A 21,080-nucleotide genomic window follows, 5' to 3' on the forward strand; every position below is an offset into this window, starting at 1 on the left:
ACCACAGCTACACCCGACTAGAAACTTGATTTTTATAAACTCAACCCTTGAGACAAATCAATGAATGTAATCAGACTAACTGTAAAAGATATCATTAGATGATTTAGCCTTTAATTGATTAGTTTTAAGGCTTTAACCCTGCGTTCCATGATCCTTCCTCATTCTAGAGACCATGTTACCAGCTCTTAAACGAGTGGGGAACCGCCTTCATCAGGCCGCTCCCTTCCTCCTTTAAATGTTTTATTCCACTGCTTCTCTTCGGCCTGCTGCTTTTTGAATGGCATCATGAAATATGGCCTTGTCATACGTTTTGCTTCTCCTCTCTGAGTGACTGCAGCCCTCTCCTCGCCCACTAGATGGCGTTATCTGACCCCCCCCCCCCTTTGGCTCTGTTCCTTCAGCTCTGTTTATCTTTCTTTGTTTTCTTCCCGTTTCATTCTCGTCATAGTTGAAAGCAGGATGTGATGCAATAACTCCTGCGTCTTTCCCCCTCTACCTTAACTCCCACTTTCTTTCCTGTTTCCTTTCCAGACCTCTTAAATTACCCACCTCTGTCATTTCTGAATTCTATGATTTACATTACATGCCAACAACAACAACACACAGGCCTGGTGGAGACTCAGCCTAAACTGGTCTCGCCTTACTGTGGAAGAAATAATGTCTGTGTTTCCCCCTGGTAGCATCCTTTATATAAGGGCTAGCAGGGACTCTATCACGTATGAATGGGCTGCAGAATCTAAAACCAGCCACACACAGACACGATGCTCTGAGCAGCCGTATTTTAGCATCTAGCAGGGCTAAATGAATATTGCAGAGTGCGAGGCTGGAGGAGTGTCGGCGTGTCTGACCCTCCTGCAGCCTCCTGGTGAATGAGCCGCTGAGAGAACATGCTGTTCCTCCCCTCGAGTCTTGGCTTGAAACGTGGAAATCTCCAGAGACGCATTTGGCATTTCTCGTGCGTCTGTTTGGACCAGACGTGGCATTGAACTCTCACACACTCAGCTCTAAATCCAGAGCGTTTCCTCCAGTGAGACACAGCATATCTACGAGTGATGGCTGTTTTTAAAGTATGTCTGTGTGTGTGTGTTGTGTGTGTGTGCAGGTATGCTGTACATGTGTTTCTGTGTTCAACTCTGTGACTGTGAATCTCTCTTAACTTTTGTATCTATCGTCTGCATTTTCCCTCCTGTTGAGTGTTTGTTCAGTCCTTATTCTCCTGTGAGACATGGGTTAAATAGTTTTTGCAAACATGTTTATTTTAACCCACTTGAAAGTGTAACTAGCAATATTTTCTCAGTTTTCCTTCAGTGTATAAATTGACAGGAATAAAAGCGTAAAACTCAGAAAGGCGGCAACTCACACCTTAAAGAAGCTACATTTTTTGCTTAAAATATGACTTAAAAGATAAATCAATTATCAAAATATCTGCCAATTGAATTTCTGTTGATTGTCGACTGGCCTTATCATGTCATGCATTAATACAGAAATGACACACTTAAAATGAACTTCAAAAGTCTTGATTTGATCATAATGCTCTTCAGATTCAAGCACATGAGGTTGGAGCGTTTTTCAGAATTTATGCGAGCACAGGAACCTTGAATATTAACTCAATTGGAAAAGCTATCGAGTGTTTTTTACAAACCATGATTTGCAAACACTAGTGAACTCAGGTCTGTTTTCGGCTGTGTTTAACTTAACTCTGTGTCTTCCTGCAGCCGAAGCAAATCACCCGGCGCCGCTGGCTGCGTTTCCTCCCGTTCTGACCTCCAGGACGGCGTCTGCTCGTCCTCGTCCTCCTCCTCCTCCTCTAAAGGCCAGTCCTTCCTGCTGCGGGTCCTCAGGGCTGCGCTTCCCGTCCAGCTGCTCCTCCTCTTCATCATCGGCCTGGCCTGCCTGGTGCCCATGACGCAGGAGGACTACAGCTGCCACCACGCCAACAACTTCGCCCGCTCCTTCCATCCGATGCTGCGCTACACCAATGGACCTCCGCCCATATGAGAAGCAGCTAATATCTACCTGCTGCTTTGCCACAGATTCCACTGAATGTCTCCTCTTCACCCCGTGCCCTAAAGCAACAAACTCTTCTTTGCATTATGAAGTGACTCATTTTTGATATGAAGCCTTCCCTCACTAACATTGCACACCCACCTCAACCCTTTAAACCCCCCTCCAGAGTACATGGAGCTTCATCTGGAGACTCCCTCTCCAAATAACAGTTTTAACTCAAATGTGTATATTATTTTATAAGTTTCTGAACAAACCTGAGAAATCAATGAGAACAAAGCACTATTTATATACTGTATGTAAGTTGGGAGCCAAAGTCCACCGTGCTTTTTGTCCATGATATCCAGTGCTGCTACTATTTATTTAGCGTTCAATCAATTATTAGATTGTAAGTATTGATGAAGCAACGCCCTGAGTGGGGTAATGTACCTTTAAATTGTACATTGGACCTGCAGTTTGAGTAGCAATCACTCACAACCTCGGAAGTTTGTTCCAAAAGACACATTTGAAGAACTACTCGCGTGTAAAGACTGAAACAGGAGTGTTTTCTGAAGGATGAACCGATGTTTTCTGCTTGAATTTGGAAAAGAAGTCGACATAAGTGACGTTAAAGCAAAAAATCTGAACCTACAGCACTGATGTGAGCCGAGTCAAAGGTACTGCACTGAAGCCGTCCAGCCAAGATGGCCGACTTCTTTCCCCAAATGCCAACTCGTGAATTCCTGTTTTTAATTTCAGTATTTAATCAAGGAGGGCAAATATTTTAAAACAAGATATGAGCTCTCAACTGATTTGTATATTTTTGTTAAAATGCCTTTATAAAGGCAGTTATTTTTTTACCTTTCTGTTTGAGCATGCACTTGAAAGTCCCCTGCTTTTAAGAAAGCCAAACAATCACTGGTAGTGTTTTAGTAGACGGCTGCGACAGCAAACAGTGAGCTTTGTAATAACTGCGATCATTGTTCTGCAGTGATGACATTGGAATCACTGCGTTGGTAAAACAAAATCTGTAAAAAATGATGAAATATTAAAATGGTTATTTATGTATGTACAGTTTGCTAATGCTGACTTCATGAAGAATACTCTTTGCAAATAATAAAACATGAAATATTTACTTCTGTGTTCTTGGGCTTTACTTTGAGATTCCAACAACGACAAACAATATTTTCCCATTTAAAGCTTTTATTTTTTGTTCACAGTAAAGAAATGACAGACAGTTTGACTGGATTTACACTCACAGCTAAAGGGGCCGAATCCATTCTCTTTTGATCCTGTATCGAGGCTTTTTCATCCTTCTTATTGGCACAGGTAAAAGATTCTAAACAAAACAACTACAGTGTAACGCTAAGTGTTTATTAGACATTTGTACCCTGGTAACATGCATTTAAATAGCTTGCATCTTTTGACTTAAAAATGACAGCTAAAACAAATGGATAAGGCGATCAGCAGGAAATAAATCCACACATTTTAGACGAGATATTTCTAAGGCAAAAACGCTGAAAAACCTGTTAGCAGTTTCTTAGTTTTAAGACAACACAAAACTCATTTTAGAACAGGAGATTGGATACTTATTCGCCATTTGAGTGGCATATTTGCATTTTAGGATAAGTCACCCTGATGCAATTGCTGAGACCTCCTCCCAATCACATATTTAGCCACAACATAGACTATGGATGTGTTGCATGAACAGATGGAACAGAAAAAACATTGAGTACATTCTGACTCATTTTGCACAATGTTTTGACATTTTATAATGAAACAAGCAGTGTAAAGCAGTTGATAAATACCTGGCCTGTAAATCCAAATACAACCTCTTACAATATCTGAAATAATATATTAATAATTTGGGTTTTTTTCTTTGAAGGTGTGTAAATCCAGCCAAATAAAACTTGTAATCAATGAATAGTTGATGAGCAATAACCACTTTAAGTGTTTGAAAATGTTGAACAACTGCACCAACACAACATCTATGCATCAGCTTACACACACACACACACACACACACACACACACACACACACACACACACACACACACACACACACACACACACACACACACACACACACACACACACACACACACACACACACACACACACACACACACACACACACACACACACACACACACACACACACACACACACACACACACCTTGGTTAGGGGGATGAACTTGGCTCCCTTCAAATTTGTGTTCAGTATTTTTTCATGCATTTTTAATTCAACAGATCCTTAACCACTTCAAACTCATTAATTTATACTTATTTTTCGGAGTTTAACATTTGGTGTGAAATCACAATACCTGATGCTTAGTCTTCAAAATCGTTGAATTTAAAAACACAATAAATTACACATTTATCTGAAACAGTGTTATCTTAGTTTAGTGTGTAATAATCGTAATATTTAACAGTAAAAACAATGCCCGATAGCCCCTTAATCCCCAGAGCAAGTGCACTTTGGTCAAATGAATAATAAAATTAGCTGCTCGTTACTGTAAAGCTAACAGGGTGCCACAACACGTCCCAACACCTGCCGCTGTGTAAATAAGCTGCACTGTAAAGACTGACTAAGTCACAGATACTGCATTGAGCTCATATTTTTGGTGAATTGGAGCAGTGCAAAGGGGAGTTTCCTCCCTAAACAGCTACAACTAGAAAATCACTTCATTTCTAAATAATTATCATGAAATGAATAAACCTTTTTTTGTTTTGCCCGATCCACAACACCTCTCATTCTGCTCTACACTCATCACCCATAATAATGAGCTCAGACCTTCAGGCAGTTCTCTCTCTCCCTCTCATAGGATGGGGTTGCAGTCAGAGCGGGAGCCTCCGTACTGCAGGACTGTCGGGGCTCTGCTCGCGCTCTCATTGCTGATTCGTGGTCCTGCGCCTCCTGAAGAGGAGCTGCCTCCCCCTCCAATGGCGCTGGGGGTGGTGGGAAGTTCTCCGTCAGCCTGCGTCCAGGGCTGACCGAGTCTGTCCGGGCGGTGGAGGCGGTGAGCGTCCAGCATCTCCAGCAGCAGGTCGTACAGCGGTACCTTGTTCTTGCACTTCATGCTGTAGAGATGCTCCATGCCTTTGTTGCTGCAGGGCGTTTAAACAAAAGGGAGGAATTGGAGATTCAGTCCCTTAATCTGGGAAACTCTGCTAGATTTTATAACTGCATGCGCTAATACCTCCTGGAAAACCTACATCTGTTGTTCTCAAGCAACCGTTTGTATTGAGATTTCGGCCCTTAAGTTGCTTTTTGATAAATAATTTATAGTTGTGGTTTTAATTTATGACTCTTTGGAGAATTATCTTGCCAAGCAAATAAATGTAATGAGGCCGGTGTTTCTCTCTATTTTCTCCTGTCTACAAATCAGCTGTGTTTTTATGACTTGTCTATAACGAACTATACTCCAAATTTGCACATACTATCTCTTTTTTCGACATACTGTACTATGACTTATTATACTTTCATCAGTGAAAAGAAAAAAGTAATATAAGTCTGAATATAAGTTCTCCTATCACCCCAAAGAAACACTGTGGATATCTGAATCCTGATTCTCAACAGATCATGTCCAAACTAAACATTTGTAACCGTGTAAAAACAAAAGGCTGCTGTTCTTATTGGATTTCACCTCATGTGCCTGATGTGCGAGAGCAGGAGGAGCAGCTGGGCCTGTCGTCTGGACTGCTGTTGTGTCGAGCCTCCTGATTGGCTGATGTGATGTATGAGAGCGTCTGTGATGGTGTCAAGCATGATCTGCACTGCCACCGTGTCGTGGAGGGCCTCCATGGAGCCGGTGCAGAAAGAGAAGGCACCTGAGAGAGAGAAGAACATTAGCTTACTGCAGTTTGTCAAGTTGCACACATGTCCATCGCAGAAGCACTTCGCCCAATCAGCAATCAAACGGTCCTCCGGCTCCAGCAGCTGGGCCAGGTGTGTCATCCTGTTGGTATTTCAGTCTGCTCCATTTCCCATGTAAAATCTCTCAATCTCTGGGACAAACTGAGCCTTCTGTGCTGCCTCAAGTTGTCATGGGAACAGTTATCGGGCATGTTGCAGGTACACGCTGCTGCCTAATGCATCTGAGTAGCGTTCAGAGCCTCACCTCGGTGGGTGTAGTTTGACAATGTTCAATATTTTAGAACAAAAATGGAAACCTGTGACAAACTGTGGGGGGGATGGAAATATATAAAAACATCATCTCATCCAGGAAAAAAAGCTTCAAAATCACCAAACTATCTCGATTATCTTCAAAATGTGCTCAAAACTCTCAAATTGGCACGATTTCTCTTACATTTTGTCACAAGATAAGTGTGTTTATTGCATCACGGACGCATCATGAAGTAATATAAACCAACTGGATGTGAGTCTTTTCTTTCTAAATGATGTAATCCCTCCTTTTTTCATTACTAGACAGCACTTTTAAGGCAGTTGTGTAGGCATTTAAAATTAAATACATTAGCTGACATTACTTTTCTTTATAAAATGTTCCCGGGGAGTTGACTGACCCTAAAACACACACAGACAATTGCCTCACCAGAGTTGAGCAAGATGATGGCTTTGAGACAGACAAACTCCTCCGGTTTGAGTTTGAGCAAGCGGAAGCGTGAAGCAGTGGCCAGCAGCATGTCGAAGATCTCCGCCATGCCTTCCACACAGTTGCCTTCGTTCCTGGGGAGAAGAATTTTTAAAAATCATGAAGGAATTTTATTTTTTCACATTGGAATTTCTATTTTCTTCTGAATTCGAAAACCATATAAACATAGCGTTGTTCTGATCTGCGACAGAAGAACACCTGACTTCATCGGCCGCCATTAAGCTATCCAAAAGGAAACATTCCACTTGTATAATATCCAGTGGTTGGAGTGCAAGATAAACTTGGATAGCACAGAGCCAAGGGATTTCAAACACTCTGACCCACAGCCATTTAGTCATCATGTCCAATTGGTGAGGACACTCACACAGGGACAGAGATAATACTCTGTAATACACTTTTGAATCAAACAGGACCATCAGAGGGTAAAAGCTCTGTCTGTCTGCTTGTCTCCCTCAGCCCTCTCCTCCTCCCTCTCTTGTTCTCTCGGAGGTGTGGCCAGCTTGTTTACTTTGAACACAGGGGAAACGTAGGGAACAGACTGTGCCTGCAAAGCAGAAATCCATGTCTCATGTCTCCCTGCATCTGTATTTTTTTGTCCTCTCTCTTAGCTTTTTCTGCTCCGTCAACTCTCTTCCCTCATTTCTTGCATTGAGTCTTTGATTAAATCTCTATCTTGTTTGCCAGGCTCTGATGTATGATGAGGGGTATTTCAGGTGAGAGAAAGGCTGTTATCCTCTCTGTGGGGAACTCCTGATTAGTTTCCCACTCTATAGAGGGCGTGTTGGGTGGGCACAATGGCTGCCAAGGTGTGAAATGGAAAATCTACAATGTTGATGTGTCACTCCTAAGATCTGTGTGAGCGTCAGTGATGGGCAGAGAAATAGGGAGGAAAAGCGCAGCGAGATGAAAAAGTAAAGAGAGGTGGTGGTGGTGGGGGGGGGGGTTCCTGCTACCTGTCCAGTATGAGGTCCTGAGCAAAGATGAGTTTTCCAGGGCAGTGGATGGACCTCCAGACGAGCCCAATCATCAGCACCTCCAACCACGAGCTCTCCAGCAGCTGCACCTGGTCATGGAGGCCCAGCTGCAGGAAACCTAAAAAGCCAGAGAAGAATTTACACCTTTGTTTTAACTTTCTATTAATGAACACTTTTACACATTTAATAACAGTGATGGAACAGCTCCAAACAAACACCAAAAGTAAACAGAAAAAAGCTCATGGTAATATCTGTTAATGAATGGAAAGGATGTTACACTTTATAATGCACATTATCAACAAAAGCTTTATCAAGATTTAATTAAAAATAACAAACAATTAAAATTATAATAAAGAATGTGTACTAATAATAACTTTAATGTATGTTTCTTTTGAGCATACATTCTAACACTTCATATGCAACATCGCAGGCCTCAGCGTTATCAAGCAGATATTTGTAACACCATGGTCATCGTTTTGAAATCTTATATCTCATTTATCGTCCCTTGAGATTTAAACTACTTTCAACAAAACATTAATCAACTATTTAATGTTGGTTGTTAGAGAGTGTTGCCACAAATGTTCTTACTTTTAAATACAATGTTGAAGGTTCATTCAACCCTAGTCTCAAATAAATGAATAAGCACACCATAGCAGTTTTTCTCACTGTATTTCAATTTGGAGCCGTGTGGATTAGGCCATTTCTTCTACAAGATGTTCGTGTTTATTGACAATGAAGGCGGCACTGGGACGGTTTTTCAGAAGCCTGTATCTTGTAATTGCCTTTTCACTTGCTGCCATCGACATCGTTAGCGTGTGAGTATCATCATCACTCTGACCGTGAGATTTAACAACTTTTAAAGTTTCTCATACCTCAACTCTGTAAAACCGTCCCCAAGGACAACATGTTTTCAATCCTGACCACAGCAATTATTTTGAATCAAGACCAGATCCAAACAGAGAGAAATCTGTTGTAGAAAGGTGTCATCAGTGCTAATCACTTGGAGCGGTGGGTGCAGGCTGCGTTAAATGTTTTCTGTGCACCTTCATCACACTCAGAAAAAGCCCTTGTTTCCCAGCACTTAAATGAAACCATCTGCAATCTCTCTGCTCCCTTCTGTGGCCTTATCACTGGCACTCAGCTGTCTCAATTCATATGTAATTACAGCCAATACTCCCATTGTCCCCCTGTACACTGTTTGGGACCCTCGCAATTAAAACTGTGTGCCTTTGGGCTTTTAGTGACGCACCGAGTTGTAATACCTTTTAAGACAGGCAATGATTCCAAGCTTTTGATAATATTTCCCAATTTGTCAGGAAATGTCATTGTGCTCCAGCAGAGCCTGACTCACATGTTGTGCACCTGCTTTCCCCTTGGCAGTGTTCTCTGAAAATATTCGTTCAAAGCTACAAGCAAAAGCAAGAATTTGATTACATTTAAAGTTATCCCTGTTGGTTGAAGACAGACGATGTCACAGCAAGGAGAAAATAAAGTTTGCACTTTATCTAGGAATCCTATAATCCTGAACTTTTCAAATCTGAATAGTCTTGGCTGTAGTGGGCTCCGTTTTAGGAATCCATTGGTATGTACCACGTAACGCTCGCCTGTTGGAGTCCAAGCAACAAAGTCCAAAATAATGGGGAGGGAAAAACGGGCATAGCTTTACTCACAGGGCTCCCTTGATTTAAGAGATTTCTGAATGAAAATGGGTTCTCTGGATACCCACAAGACAAGACAGACATGTCAAATGTAAACCAATCCCATGCAGTTTTTTTGCATCATATGTTCCCCAGTGGTAGCAGTTTCGCTGAAATGTCATTTTTTTATAAACTTGACCTTATGGCATAAAAATGTGTTGTGACCTTTAGTATAATCATAGCTATATAAAACTTAGCAACCACAAAATACAGAGCTTAAATATTCAATGGATTCAGAAGTTCTCACCACACGATCGTCCAAACATGCAATTCTTCCACAAATCTAAAAATGTTGATAGTAAAAAAAGGTACAAAAATCTCACTTTTTACAAACAGGGAAACATTTGGTATCCATTAACAGCATTTGTACCGGATAGTTTTGCTGAACACCCACAGACAGTCTGAAGACTACACTGTGTTATACAGTCAATAGTTTGAAATGCTTTAATAGAGTTGAAAGTATTTACTGGTGCAGTACCTGGAAGCTTTTTGGCCCAGGCAATCATGTGGACCAGCTCCTTATCTGCCATGCTGGTGAGCAGCGTCATTATGGTGACCTCGGTGTAGGGTCTGCTCAGCTTCTGACGGGAGCACAGTATTGGAGGCTCCGCACCCTGGAGCAGGAGGAGCACCTGAGGAAACAGCAGAGGAACAGGAAATCTGAACAACCACTCGCTAATAATATTCAGACGATGCTTTATGTCGTTTATTTCGGATGACTTCTCCTTGGAAACTACAAATGTCTCTACATGACTAAGCACCTGGTCAGGAGGCATGCCATTCAGTGTGGATCTTACTCCTCCACCACAAGCACTGCTGCGCTTCCTCCCGTCCTGAGTGGGTACAGTCGTGTATTCCAGGTCCTTAGAGGCCTTGTCTCTGTCGACGGTGGCCGTCCGCCGTTTGTCACGCCGCAAAACATGGCCACGGTCCTTACGCACACCTTGAGCAAAGAGCAAGGGTTTAATGCAAAGATAAAACACACAAACACGTTTGGGCGGTTTTTCTTGCAAATGCTCACACATAACCTCCTGATTTTAATGCTAGGTCCAGCAGTCCAGATTATATGGATGCCTGTGTAATACAAGAAGTATGAAAACAAAATGCGGGTGTGTTTTAATCAGTGGTTGGACTCCTTAAGAGGAAATCTCTTCAAGGTCATGTTAAAGTTTGTCTGAAGCTTATCTGCATTCACCTGCATGCTGATAAGTGTGTCCATCCTCTCAAAACTTGAGGGTAATCAATGCATTTTATTTTGCTGACAATACAAACAATATACAGAAAAGCTAAATTGTGAAAAATAAAAATGAATCATAAAACAGATTCAGCCAAAAGTAAGCTACAATTTTAAGCCATAGTGAGCACATAACAACATGATGTAAAATAAAACAACTTCAAAATTCAGAGAGAAACTCTGCAGTTTCCTGGTGTTTCTACCTACCTCCTTTCATCATGCCAACTTCGTAGCACTTCCTAAGACGGCAAGCCTGGCAGCTCTTCCTCCGATTCCTGTCAATAGTACACTGATTGGTTGCTGGGCACATATAGTCATTGTGACCTGAAAGGAAAGAAAATCTATTACTTCAAGCCCCCCACTCCACTGTTCAGTTCAGATGTATGTTATTTAGCAGTGAGGGACACTCTATTCCCATTTTAAATGGATTTGAGATAGAGAAAATTAAAATGTGGCGTCTTGGCTTGTTCATTGCCATGGAGACTATTGGGTTCCTTATGACCAGGCCTCCATTGAAAGACTTAAACTGCCAAAGCATTATATCACAACCTGACTAAGCCAGCAAATTACATTTCTATCTGCCCAGGCAACAGTACATTTAGGTTGTTCACAAGGATGCAAACATTTGTCACAAATATTGATCGAAAAATCCCTTTCTGCACCAAGCTGAATTCAGCTTAATATCTCCTCAGATGTAACCCGCAGATCGTCTTGTCAGATTTGTTTGCGAAATTAATCTTTCAATATTGAATTCTTAAGCAATTATTTTTTAATTGTTTTTTTTTTAATCCTTCCAATATTTTTCTTTCGTTTTGATGAAACACTTACCAAAAATCAATACACAAAATTGTGATTTAAAACATTTAAAATATCTGCTCCGTTCATTCAAAATCTCTCCGTTTCACAATGTCTCCATTAATGACAGACATTTCCCCTGTTTTCTACTTGAGAAAGCTGCAGTTTTACTGTTTACGTCTCTATAGAAGTTACAGGCACTTTGTTACCATGAGTGTACTCAGTAATAAGCATAATACATCACTATGCTTTAAAAAACAAACTTCTGTTTTCCACATTGCAGATGTTTTTTAATTCCAAGCTGTACCTGAATAAATAACATTAAATATGAATTTGTTGGCTCACATCAAAACTGTTTTTATTTATTTATTAGCCAGTTTCACAAAGTCCACTGCAAATGTATGAAGCAGACAGAGTACCTACCCTGGATGCTCCTCTTAAAAAAGGCCTTGCAGCCCTCACAGGACCACACCCCGTAGTGATACCCAGAAGCATAGTCACTGCACACAGCACAAAATCGTGTCTCTTTGACCATCTCAAACCCCCTGGCCTCGGCACTGGCCCCTGACTCCCCCACACCGAATGACTCGTCGCTGGTGCCGCACTGGTCCTCTCTGGAAACTGACTGCTGACTGGACCTGCCACAGGAGGTGGATTTCAGCTCAGTTGAATGATTTCAAATGTATAATTTATTAAGGGATTTAATAAAAGCTAATGACAATTATCTCAGATGGAGGTTAATAAAATATATATTGTTTTTCTTGCCATAATATAGTTCTGGACATTAAGTCAAAAACTGCTCTAATAAATGTCGTTAATCACAAAAACATTGAGCTGGCAACGACTCACTTTTACGATACCAACTTGAATTTGCTTATATCTTTAAAAAAGACTCCTATTTTCCACCTGAGGCAGGAAGCAATCTGTATGTGCACTTATGTTGTTATTACGTATTGTTCTTTTTTCAAGGTCTTAGACCAAGTCCTTAATCTCTGGAATTAGACACCAGGGCAATGCTTGATCCTTTCTATGGAGATAGTGGCAATGTTTTGTGTAAAGCAAAATATATTTTTTAAAATAATGCAGTTATATAATTTACTTTTGTTTACAACTGTGACGACTGAACACAATGCCAATGCCATAATATGTAAGTGAAAGATATTAAAGCTAGTTATGTAGCAAAATGCCATACAGCCACTGAATAGGAGACAACCAAGTCAGTAGATAAAATACATACATGAATAACATACAAAAGAAAATTACAATTTCGTTTTTAATTGAGATTATTCTTTAATTTAGTATTGAAATCACGATCGAAAGGGAAAAAAACATGAGAAAAAATGATTAGACTCTGATGTCAACTGATGTTTAGTAATGATTTTGCACATGATACAAAAAATAAAATAACAGTCGTGATTCATACCTGTTGATTCTGAGTTTATAAATATCACTTTTTGCAAGTGCACAACATTACCCTTTTTCCTCCAACATGGTGATAAAGAAAACTTGTATTCCCTCACCTGTAGACGGGAGTTGATGTGGTTTCCAAATAGTGGTGGCTGGGTGGGTGCATAAAGGGGCTGAGTCGGGGGCTGGAGGGCACAAACACAAGAGGACTAGTTGGCCCACTCCCCAGGGACTGAAGGCTGCCATCCGAGGGTTGTCCGTGGGCGTCCAGAGGAGGGGAGTAATAGCCAGTTGTGGAGTGGCTGTAGAGAGGAGTCGGGGCTGGAGTTGGGGCAGCATAGTCATAGGTCCCTTCCAGGAAGTCCACAGTGGCTACCCCTCCAGACCCTCGGCTCTCTTCAGGGTACATCTCACTGAAGGGGGCACACGGTGGAGGCGAGGGACGCTGCGGGGAGAGGGTCTCCAGCTCTGTGAAGGCTGGGCTGATCCTGGGTCTGAGTGCTGGTCCACAAGGCTGCCTGCTCTGCACCGGACTCTGCCTGAGCAACATCACAGCACAACAGCACTGATATGCAACATGATTTAGACTTGCTCTCCCCTTTGCTGGGAGGGGGAGTGGAGACGAGTGCTACTCTCTCTCTCTCTCTCTCTCTCTATTTTCTTCTTCTAATAAAGCCAACTAGCAACTTGAAGGATCCACTATTGTTACAGTCCCTTTGCCCTATTAGCTTTGTGCTTCCGCTTACCAAACTAAAAAAAAGGAATTCAAAAAGACTCCTCCCAATATCCTTCCAGTTTTTTTTTTGTCGACCGAGCCTTTCCTTCTTATCCTCTAATAATTCTCCTCTAATGCGTTGTAAGATGCAGAGTAAAAGCCCTACGTCTCTACACCATTATACTCTCTTCCAACTGATAAAATACATCTGTAAACTATAAGTAAGCAGTTTAATTTATCTGATCCTCAGCACGCCATCAGCATGACGTATGACCGATCTATTTGCAGCCAGATTATTGAAGACACCTGGGACTCTGCAGTAAATCAAATCACTGTGGAAATGAGAAACATTAGGACAGTGGTTTTAAACAAAGGTGGCTAAAAGAAAGCCAAAATCTACCTCAGTACTCACCTCTCACATGTGAATCATCCTGATCTTTGCAGTGCAGCACTGGGACTTCTCTCTCCCCCTCTCAGAAATAGCTGGTATCATAGACACAATGTGATCAGTGAAAAGGTTAAAAAGAGGATAAACAAATTAAAGAGGCAGCCAAATCGATAATCAAACCAGTTCTAGGTCACTATAACACAGCAAACAAAGCAGGTCAAATCTCATACCAACAGCCAATAATTACATAATCATTCCCCGAAGATTAATGATTTGTAATCACATGACCTCAAATAAATACTTTGATTAGCACTACGCAAAAATTGACAGAATACTACTTTAAAAAATATTTTTCGAGTGCTATTTTATTCAGAAAGGAAGATGCGATATTTCTAGGAAAAGTTTACAGACATGTTAATCATTACTCTCTCAGGTAATGATTAAAAGTTAGGGATGAAATAGAAGCCTATAAACACATTTAAGCAAATGAGCCGTGCGTATGCCTTAAAGATCTAAGGATTCAATAATACAATGATGATAAAAGTTTGAATAATACAGGGCTTGAAATACAATGTACTTATGTTCAAATAAAACGTTCAGCGGACAGTCAGTAATGCAGGAAATCCATAAGATAAATAAGATCCGCAGCCTCCCCCTCGGAGTGAACATTTGGCACAGGGACCAAAATTCCCCCTTCTCTGTGCAACATCTTTCTTAAGTAAACAGCCCAATTTTCAGAACATGTCAGGTCAAGTGGAAAACAAGAAGCCCTTTTAATAAAACATATTTTTTTTAGAATTTCCCCCAGGAAAAAATGGATTCACTGTTGCATTATAAAACAGGAAAGTGAGATTGGAAACCGCGAAATATCCTAAATGGCCTGAGATGCTGGGTTCCTTCTTGCCATAATTGACTTGATATTTATGACAGACCACATTCACAAAGCATGTGAGTAGCCTTAATTATGCCCAAAAATGCATGTAGCAGCACTACCAGCTGTTTGCGATGTCGACCCTAACTAATATATCAATGAGGAAAATGTCACACGGGTGAAGAATTAAACTGACACATCGGTCCAGATATTAGGTGGTTTTGTTCACAATATTTGGCTACAGGTAAATAAAATGCTTTTTTTTTGCACTACATATACTGAGATGAACAAACCATCTTGATTCATGAACCAGATAACAAAAAGCCATTTGATGGATTATTCTGATGGAGTCATTATTACCCACATCTTCCAACCCTCAGCCTGTAAAGTATGACAGTGGGAAAAGTATCAGTCAATCAATTCTCTTTATTAAATAAATCCATTATTGAAACTGATTGCATTTACCCCAGCAGCATTGAGAAGAATCCAGGTAACGTGACCTCTGAGGTACTGACACCCTGACAAAGAGAATTGAGATGACATAACAGTGTGCACAGAGACATCAATTTTTATCCATTTTACACAGAAATCTTGGTTGCCATTTTAAACTAAACAAGTACACATGCTTACTGTTATTGTTATACTGCCCCAATAACATTCTAACATCTTTTTAACTAAATTAGCCATAAAGTCATGAGAGAACGTGGTTTAGGTGAATATAAAATGGCTGCATGTTGTTATGCATGCATATCAACGAGAGTGAGTGCAACAGTTAAACAACCTGAGCCTAGCTGCATTAAAATAAAACTAATTACTTTAATCATCACTCCTCCACTGCATGCAAAAAAAGTATTGGTGCACTGAAAAAAAAGAATTGCTCAATAATTGTTAACAGCATCTACATTAACCTGTAAACATTATGACTCAATTGCTAACATTGCAAGTATGACATGGTACAAATATGTTCAAATAAAAACTAAGGATATTTCTGTTACTGTGCATTTGCGTATCAAACATGATGAAGTAAAACGTTCTAAAAAGGAACAAAACACCCTTTTACAACCTCAATAATGCAATGGTCTTATGGCTTAAAGGTAACTCCTTAGGGTACTTCTTACTGTAATGTTCTTATGAATCCATATGTGCCCAGGGAGATCCTGAGCTCAGTCTTTCTGTTCCGCCTGAGCTGTAGAACTGAATGACAGCGTATTTGCCGCACGTCATCCAGTCTGGTTCTTGGGAGGTAAGCTTCTCCGCTTGGCCAGGCTGCAGACCGACCTGTACGTTGGCCTTGAGAGTCCTCAGGCTACACAGTGGCGCAGGCCCAAAACCTTGTAACGCCGAACCAAAGCCCACTGTGTGATCCCAGTCTCTGTCGCCTGTCAGCTTTCTGTAGTTGAGATCCCCTTTAAACAGCACCAGGTCTGCCCCCTGCAGGTTTGCATACAGGTCAGGTGCATCAGCTGCCATGTCACAGAACTCATGGGGCTGTGTCCAGAAGGGATGATCATGATAGGACCACACACCGTCCTTCAGGTGGCTCTTCCACTGGTATCCAATCTTTGACATGCACTTGTGATTCGCCGCCATGGTCTGCTGGATGGTCCACTGAAAATCATGAGCTGTGACATCCGAGACAAACCACGGAATGGATTTGCCGTGGAAATGGACCTCACGAGCAAGGCCAGAGGAAACCAGGAAATCGGCTAAGACCAAGTCAGTGACTAGCTCGAAGCCAGCATTGTCCAGAACAATGTCCACTCTGACTGTGGTTTTCTCTGAACGTCCTTGTGTCTGGGCAGAAATTAGAGTTGACCATACCGAGTTGGAGTCATTCACCAAGATGAAGGGTTGTAGGCTGATGAGGGAATCTATTGGACTGGTCTTCTGGGAGTTGTCTTGGCCAGCAGAGATAGAGAGATCACACTTGTTGCCCCATAAAGAAACCTAGAAAGAGTCAAATAAAATGTTTCACACCTGAAACTACTGTAATGTATTTCAATATGATCCTAAATTGAGTAAATGATACAGAAACTGAATGTATGGACAGTTCACGTTTTAGGACCGAGAAGAGGTCCATGAGAGAGATGAGACTAAAGAGAACAATTCAAGTTGCAGCTTTTACATTTTAACTGTGTAGGTTATTACCTGTAGCAGTTTGTTGAAATGCTCAAACAGTTGATTCTTGGAGAGATTTTCAATGTTGCTGTTGACACCCTCCAAGTGTGTACATAGGGTCATCACAGCCTGCTGAGACTCAAAAAAGCTCTGAGTCTTTCCTTCATTAAAGACATCATAGTCACTGATGGGAGGACTGAAATAAAAGCAAAAATAAAAACATGAAGAGCAATAGAACGCAGCATTAAGAAACAAACATTATATATATTTACTTCCCCAAAGGCTGAAATATTTCAATAGATATGTTTTTTACATCATTGAGCAACCATTGTTATTTATAATGGTGCAATATCCAATGTATTTTTGGATTTGAAAATTACACCTAAAATGTCCATTGTTTGCATTTCACTAACTTTAGATAAAAATATGGATTGGAAATTAATATAAATGATATCGTACATATCCCAAAAGACATACACTGAATAGCAGGAGACAGAGCTGGAATAGTCACTACTACTACTACTACTCACTTAAGCCAGAGGGCCTCATGTATCCTGCGGTACATGTAGCACTCCACATAAAGCCATGGGGACTTGAACCAGCTGACAGACTCCTGGTCTCCATGCAGCTTCTGATGTTTCTGCAGATACTGGTTCCAACACTCTGCGTCTTGCAGGCTGTCTGTCAGTGGTATTACTGGCTTATCAGTTTGCAGCTCATTCCTCATCTTAGACAGCAGAGATATTGTTTGCTTCTCTGCCTGGATACCCTCCTGTGAACACATTTAACACATGCAGAGCCTTATAGTTAAAGACTAAGTTAAAGAAAACAACTCCAATTTAACTGATCAATAACAAATCTTACCTCTCCATATTCTTCAAAAAACTTGTTTTTGTTGCGATGTATCGTGTCTATAACTTTAGTCAGGATGGTGGGCAATCTGTCTCTCACAGTCAAATAGGCAAATGACCTGCAAAGAAACAATGGCCACTGATGTGAAACTGGCAGTTCTTGATAATGCAGCAGGTGTGTGTACAAGCAAGCTAGCAAGCTAATTATCCTAGCTAGTGAAGGTAACGTTAGCCCTTACTTTGGAGACATTTCGACTGCAATAATGATACTAGTTGGTGCAACGAAGATGTGACCAAATGTATTAAAACTGACACAACGTCATACTGTCGCATGTGTAAAGTCAGTTATTACCAGCTTAATGAATGTGTTAGCAAATAGCTAATGCTACTGCTGGTTCGAACACGACACTCCCAACTGTGATGTAGCCATTTTCGTTGATCAGTGTAATTAGCTATTTTATCTAATATTGTGGGAAAGAAAAACTGTCAACATACCCAACCACTTTAGCAGACAGGGAAGGAGGAACTCCGTGAACAGTTTGATCAGCCGCCATCATGTTAGCAGTGGTAGTCGGTTCAAATTCAAACTTTATCGATAAAATGTCCAGGACAGACACAAAGTTTAGGGGTTTGCGAGGACTATTCGTAAACGCGAAAGTAGCCAAACGTTCATCTTTTGGGGGACGTTATGGTGCAATACAGATTGTATCAAGCTTTACGTCCTCTGTTTCTGGTATCAAACATCGTATATTCAATGTATTTATTTCCTGGTTTGCTTGTAGATTTGGGTTGTATTTAGGATACGGTGCTACCATCTAGCGGTTAATGTGTAATTTGCAAAGTCGTGTGACGTTCACTTCCCATCCATCCCAGGCATGTATAGCCTCGAATTTATTTCAAGGGTTTTCTACATTGTGTCTTGTCTAATTTATTGTCACTTATTTTCCGTGCCACATCTCAACTCTAGGGTTATCTAAATTAGTGTTTTCTCGGGTTGATGGATGAAATCAAAGAGTGTATTTTTATATCAGAGTGGAAAGTGCTGCCGCATTGCGCATGGCTCTGTTGTTAAAACGGCCCCCCAAGCATCCCTTGTTGTCCAGAGCAACGGTTGTCAGGGAGACATCCGTTCGCTCAGAGGACAGCCCCCTAGGCGTTTTGGCGGGAAAAAGAAGCAGTGGGGTAGAGTGATTTTGGTGGGAGAAAGCGTAGGCTATTCTACTGAGTCACAGTTGGAGACCCAGACTAACAGGCTACTGAGGATAGTACACGTTAATATTCGCATACAGTTTTTTTGCACAGTGCATTCAAGCAAGTTAAGAGTTTTAATATAACCTGTGTTTGTCTAGGTTATCTAAAGTAACCTTATATTGTATACAAAAAAATATAAAGATAAATGTTCTGTTATAAAATGTAATCACTCAGCAAAAACATTTAACGTATATCAACATGTCTAATTTGTGTACAACCTTGTGTTCTTTTGTTCTTTGGGCCTATGTGTGAACTACAGTGAGGGTAGCCTAGCTGATATATCGGCATCAACTAATGGGATATACCCTAATAAATATAAATACTAAAACAATTTAGCCAATCGAGAATGCTTTTTTTGTGGGATCCCCTCCTCCCTTTAACAAAACATGATCATGGCAGCAAAGTAACTTACTCACAGACAGATTTATAGTCAATCTTAAAGTTGGGAAATGGTTAGTTTTTTTTTCTTTCTTGGTTCTCTTTTTTGAGAAACATGACCAATTGATGGCTGCACAAACAATAACTAGGCGGGAAAAGTCTGCATATCAATTCATTTTGGTGGTGGTGGGTTTTTCCCTCTTTTAGATCAGCCCCGGTCACTATGGGAACACGGCGGGCCGTTGTCAGGATGTGGGGTCCTTGGGAGTGGGAGTCCAGCTGCGTCCACCTCCGGTGTTCATCCACCGCCGGCCTCCCATCCCCCCGCCAGGCCCCAGCCTGGCCGGATCTGTTTTTCTAAACCGAGAGAGGAGTGACTCACCACTCCGGTTTCAAAACAGGCCATGAACGGGAGGGGGAGGGCGGCAGCTAACGTTAAAGGCCCTGTTTAAACAGGTGTTTCAGCTCACCACACAGACGTCTCGTGCAAAAGTAGGCTTGGGGAGTATTTAATTTGAGCAACTAGATGTTTTGTGTGTAAATAGTGTCCCGGTGTCAGCTCTAGTCTAATCTGATGGAACATCTCGTTTTACCTTTTACGTTTAAAGCGATTTCATTCAGACTGTTATTGGAAATCAGTGGAATTGCAGTCAAGTCCAGTATCTTCTGAATGAGCTATGAGGGAATAGAAAAAGCCATGAGAAAAGAGGTAGGCAGGAGTAGACCCACATAACTTTTCCCAGTACAGTACAGTAGTATCATTAATAAGAACTACTAGCAGGCATGGTTACAGTTGATCTGCCTCTTTCAATAAATCCCTGCTGTGAAACCTTCACCAAAGTAAACATGCTTTTGTTCTGCCTTCATTACCATCTACTGCTGCTCCACCAGGGGTCTCAATCAATGTTTTGTTAGTAAAACATTTGTTACCCCTGCAGGCCAATATTTGTATTTGCTTATTAGTTTTAGTAAAGTTGTAGACAGGATCAGATATAGGTCTGTTGTTTGTTCCTCAGGTTCTGCTTCATAGACATTTCTTAACTGTCCCAAGTCTCCCGTCCCTCCTCTGTTTTAACAAACTCTCGACCTATTCTCTTTCAGCTGTGCAGGCGTTTTCAGAGTTACAACTTGCCTGGTCTGGTATTCATGAGGACTCCCTGTCCTAAGGCCGAAATGCAACTCTGTAATGACAGGTCTGAAAACAAATTGGTGTTTACACTAGGGCAACATCTGATGACAACATATTGATGTGACTCCAAAGTGCATGAGTGCGAAGGTCCTCCTACACTTCCTGTGCTATGCAATGTGTGGTTTAGGTTAAATCGTTTTCCAAGCCGTCCACTGCTTCTCTCTTCTAGGACTTATTTCTATAAAAAATCCATTAGAGTAGAAATATTCCCAGCCTTTTTGGCATTAACCCTTTTTTTGGGAGCATATATCAACAGCTGCAAAGACCCTAGAGTGTAGGCTACAAGAAGCAGGAGTAATAACTATTTTCACATACAAAACAACTGTTTTACAGAGTACAAGTTAGTATGCACAGGTTTCATCGAGTAAACTCACATGCTGTTATGCTGTTCACAGAAAAACAAATGTTTTTCCTATGTAGATTTTGCCATCAGTTTAGGGGGGGGGGGCTTGGTATTAATTGTATCCTTAAAGAACTAAAGAAAACACAGTTACGGTCTGACCAAAGAATCAAGACACTATAGTTAACTACAAACCAGTAATTATGAATATCACCGTGCTTTATGATTCCAAATATGACCTAAATATTGTCTGAAGAACAGATTATTATAATAT

The 21,080-nt window shown here is 41.0% G+C and overlaps 3 protein-coding genes across 5 annotated transcripts in view; 1 reads left to right on the top strand and 2 right to left on the bottom strand.

The window, feature by feature from the left end:
* The window catches only part of syne1a (spectrin repeat containing, nuclear envelope 1a), a 114,093-nt gene extending 110,975 nt beyond the window's left edge, over positions 1 to 3,118 (top strand). The window contains exon 148 of the mRNA XM_063901626.1: positions 1,716 to 3,118. Within this exon, the coding sequence (XP_063757696.1) occupies positions 1,716 to 1,998 (283 nt within the window). The 3' untranslated portion in view covers positions 1,999 to 3,118. The remainder of the gene's footprint in view (positions 1 to 1,715) is intronic.
* A 50-nt stretch (positions 3,119 to 3,168) lies between these two features.
* On the bottom strand, positions 3,169 to 13,819 carry esr1 (estrogen receptor 1). The gene is made up of 9 exons (XM_063901627.1): positions 12,819 to 13,819; positions 11,722 to 11,936; positions 10,711 to 10,827; positions 10,031 to 10,212; positions 9,748 to 9,901; positions 7,552 to 7,690; positions 6,539 to 6,672; positions 5,633 to 5,816; positions 3,169 to 5,093 (listed from the first exon to the last, which is right to left on the bottom strand). Exons 1-9 carry the CDS (start codon positions 13,253 to 13,255, stop codon positions 4,805 to 4,807), a joined length of 1,851 nt encoding a protein of 616 aa, XP_063757697.1. The 5' UTR covers positions 13,256 to 13,819; the 3' UTR covers positions 3,169 to 4,804.
* Positions 13,820 to 15,085: 1,266 nt separating this feature from the next.
* On the bottom strand, positions 15,086 to 19,952 carry armt1 (acidic residue methyltransferase 1). 3 transcript variants are annotated; one of them, XM_063901631.1, is made up of 5 exons: positions 19,871 to 19,952; positions 17,662 to 17,767; positions 17,328 to 17,569; positions 16,828 to 16,993; positions 15,086 to 16,626 (listed from the first exon to the last, which is right to left on the bottom strand). In XM_063901631.1, exons 3-5 carry the CDS (start codon positions 17,522 to 17,524, stop codon positions 15,808 to 15,810), a joined length of 1,182 nt encoding a protein of 393 aa, XP_063757701.1. In that variant the 5' UTR covers positions 17,525 to 17,569; positions 17,662 to 17,767; positions 19,871 to 19,952; the 3' UTR covers positions 15,086 to 15,807. The 3 variants fall into 3 exon arrangements, with proteins under 3 accessions (XP_063757701.1, XP_063757699.1, XP_063757700.1); XM_063901629.1 differs by lacking the exon at positions 19,871 to 19,952 and adding an exon at positions 18,144 to 18,761; XM_063901630.1 differs by lacking the exon at positions 19,871 to 19,952 and adding an exon at positions 17,888 to 17,927.
* Positions 19,953 to 21,080: the final 1,128 nt, after the last annotated feature.

Source organism: Eleginops maclovinus, chromosome 15, assembly GCF_036324505.1.
Source record: "Eleginops maclovinus isolate JMC-PN-2008 ecotype Puerto Natales chromosome 15, JC_Emac_rtc_rv5, whole genome shotgun sequence".
Lineage (NCBI taxonomy): Eukaryota > Metazoa > Chordata > Actinopteri > Perciformes > Eleginopidae > Eleginops > Eleginops maclovinus.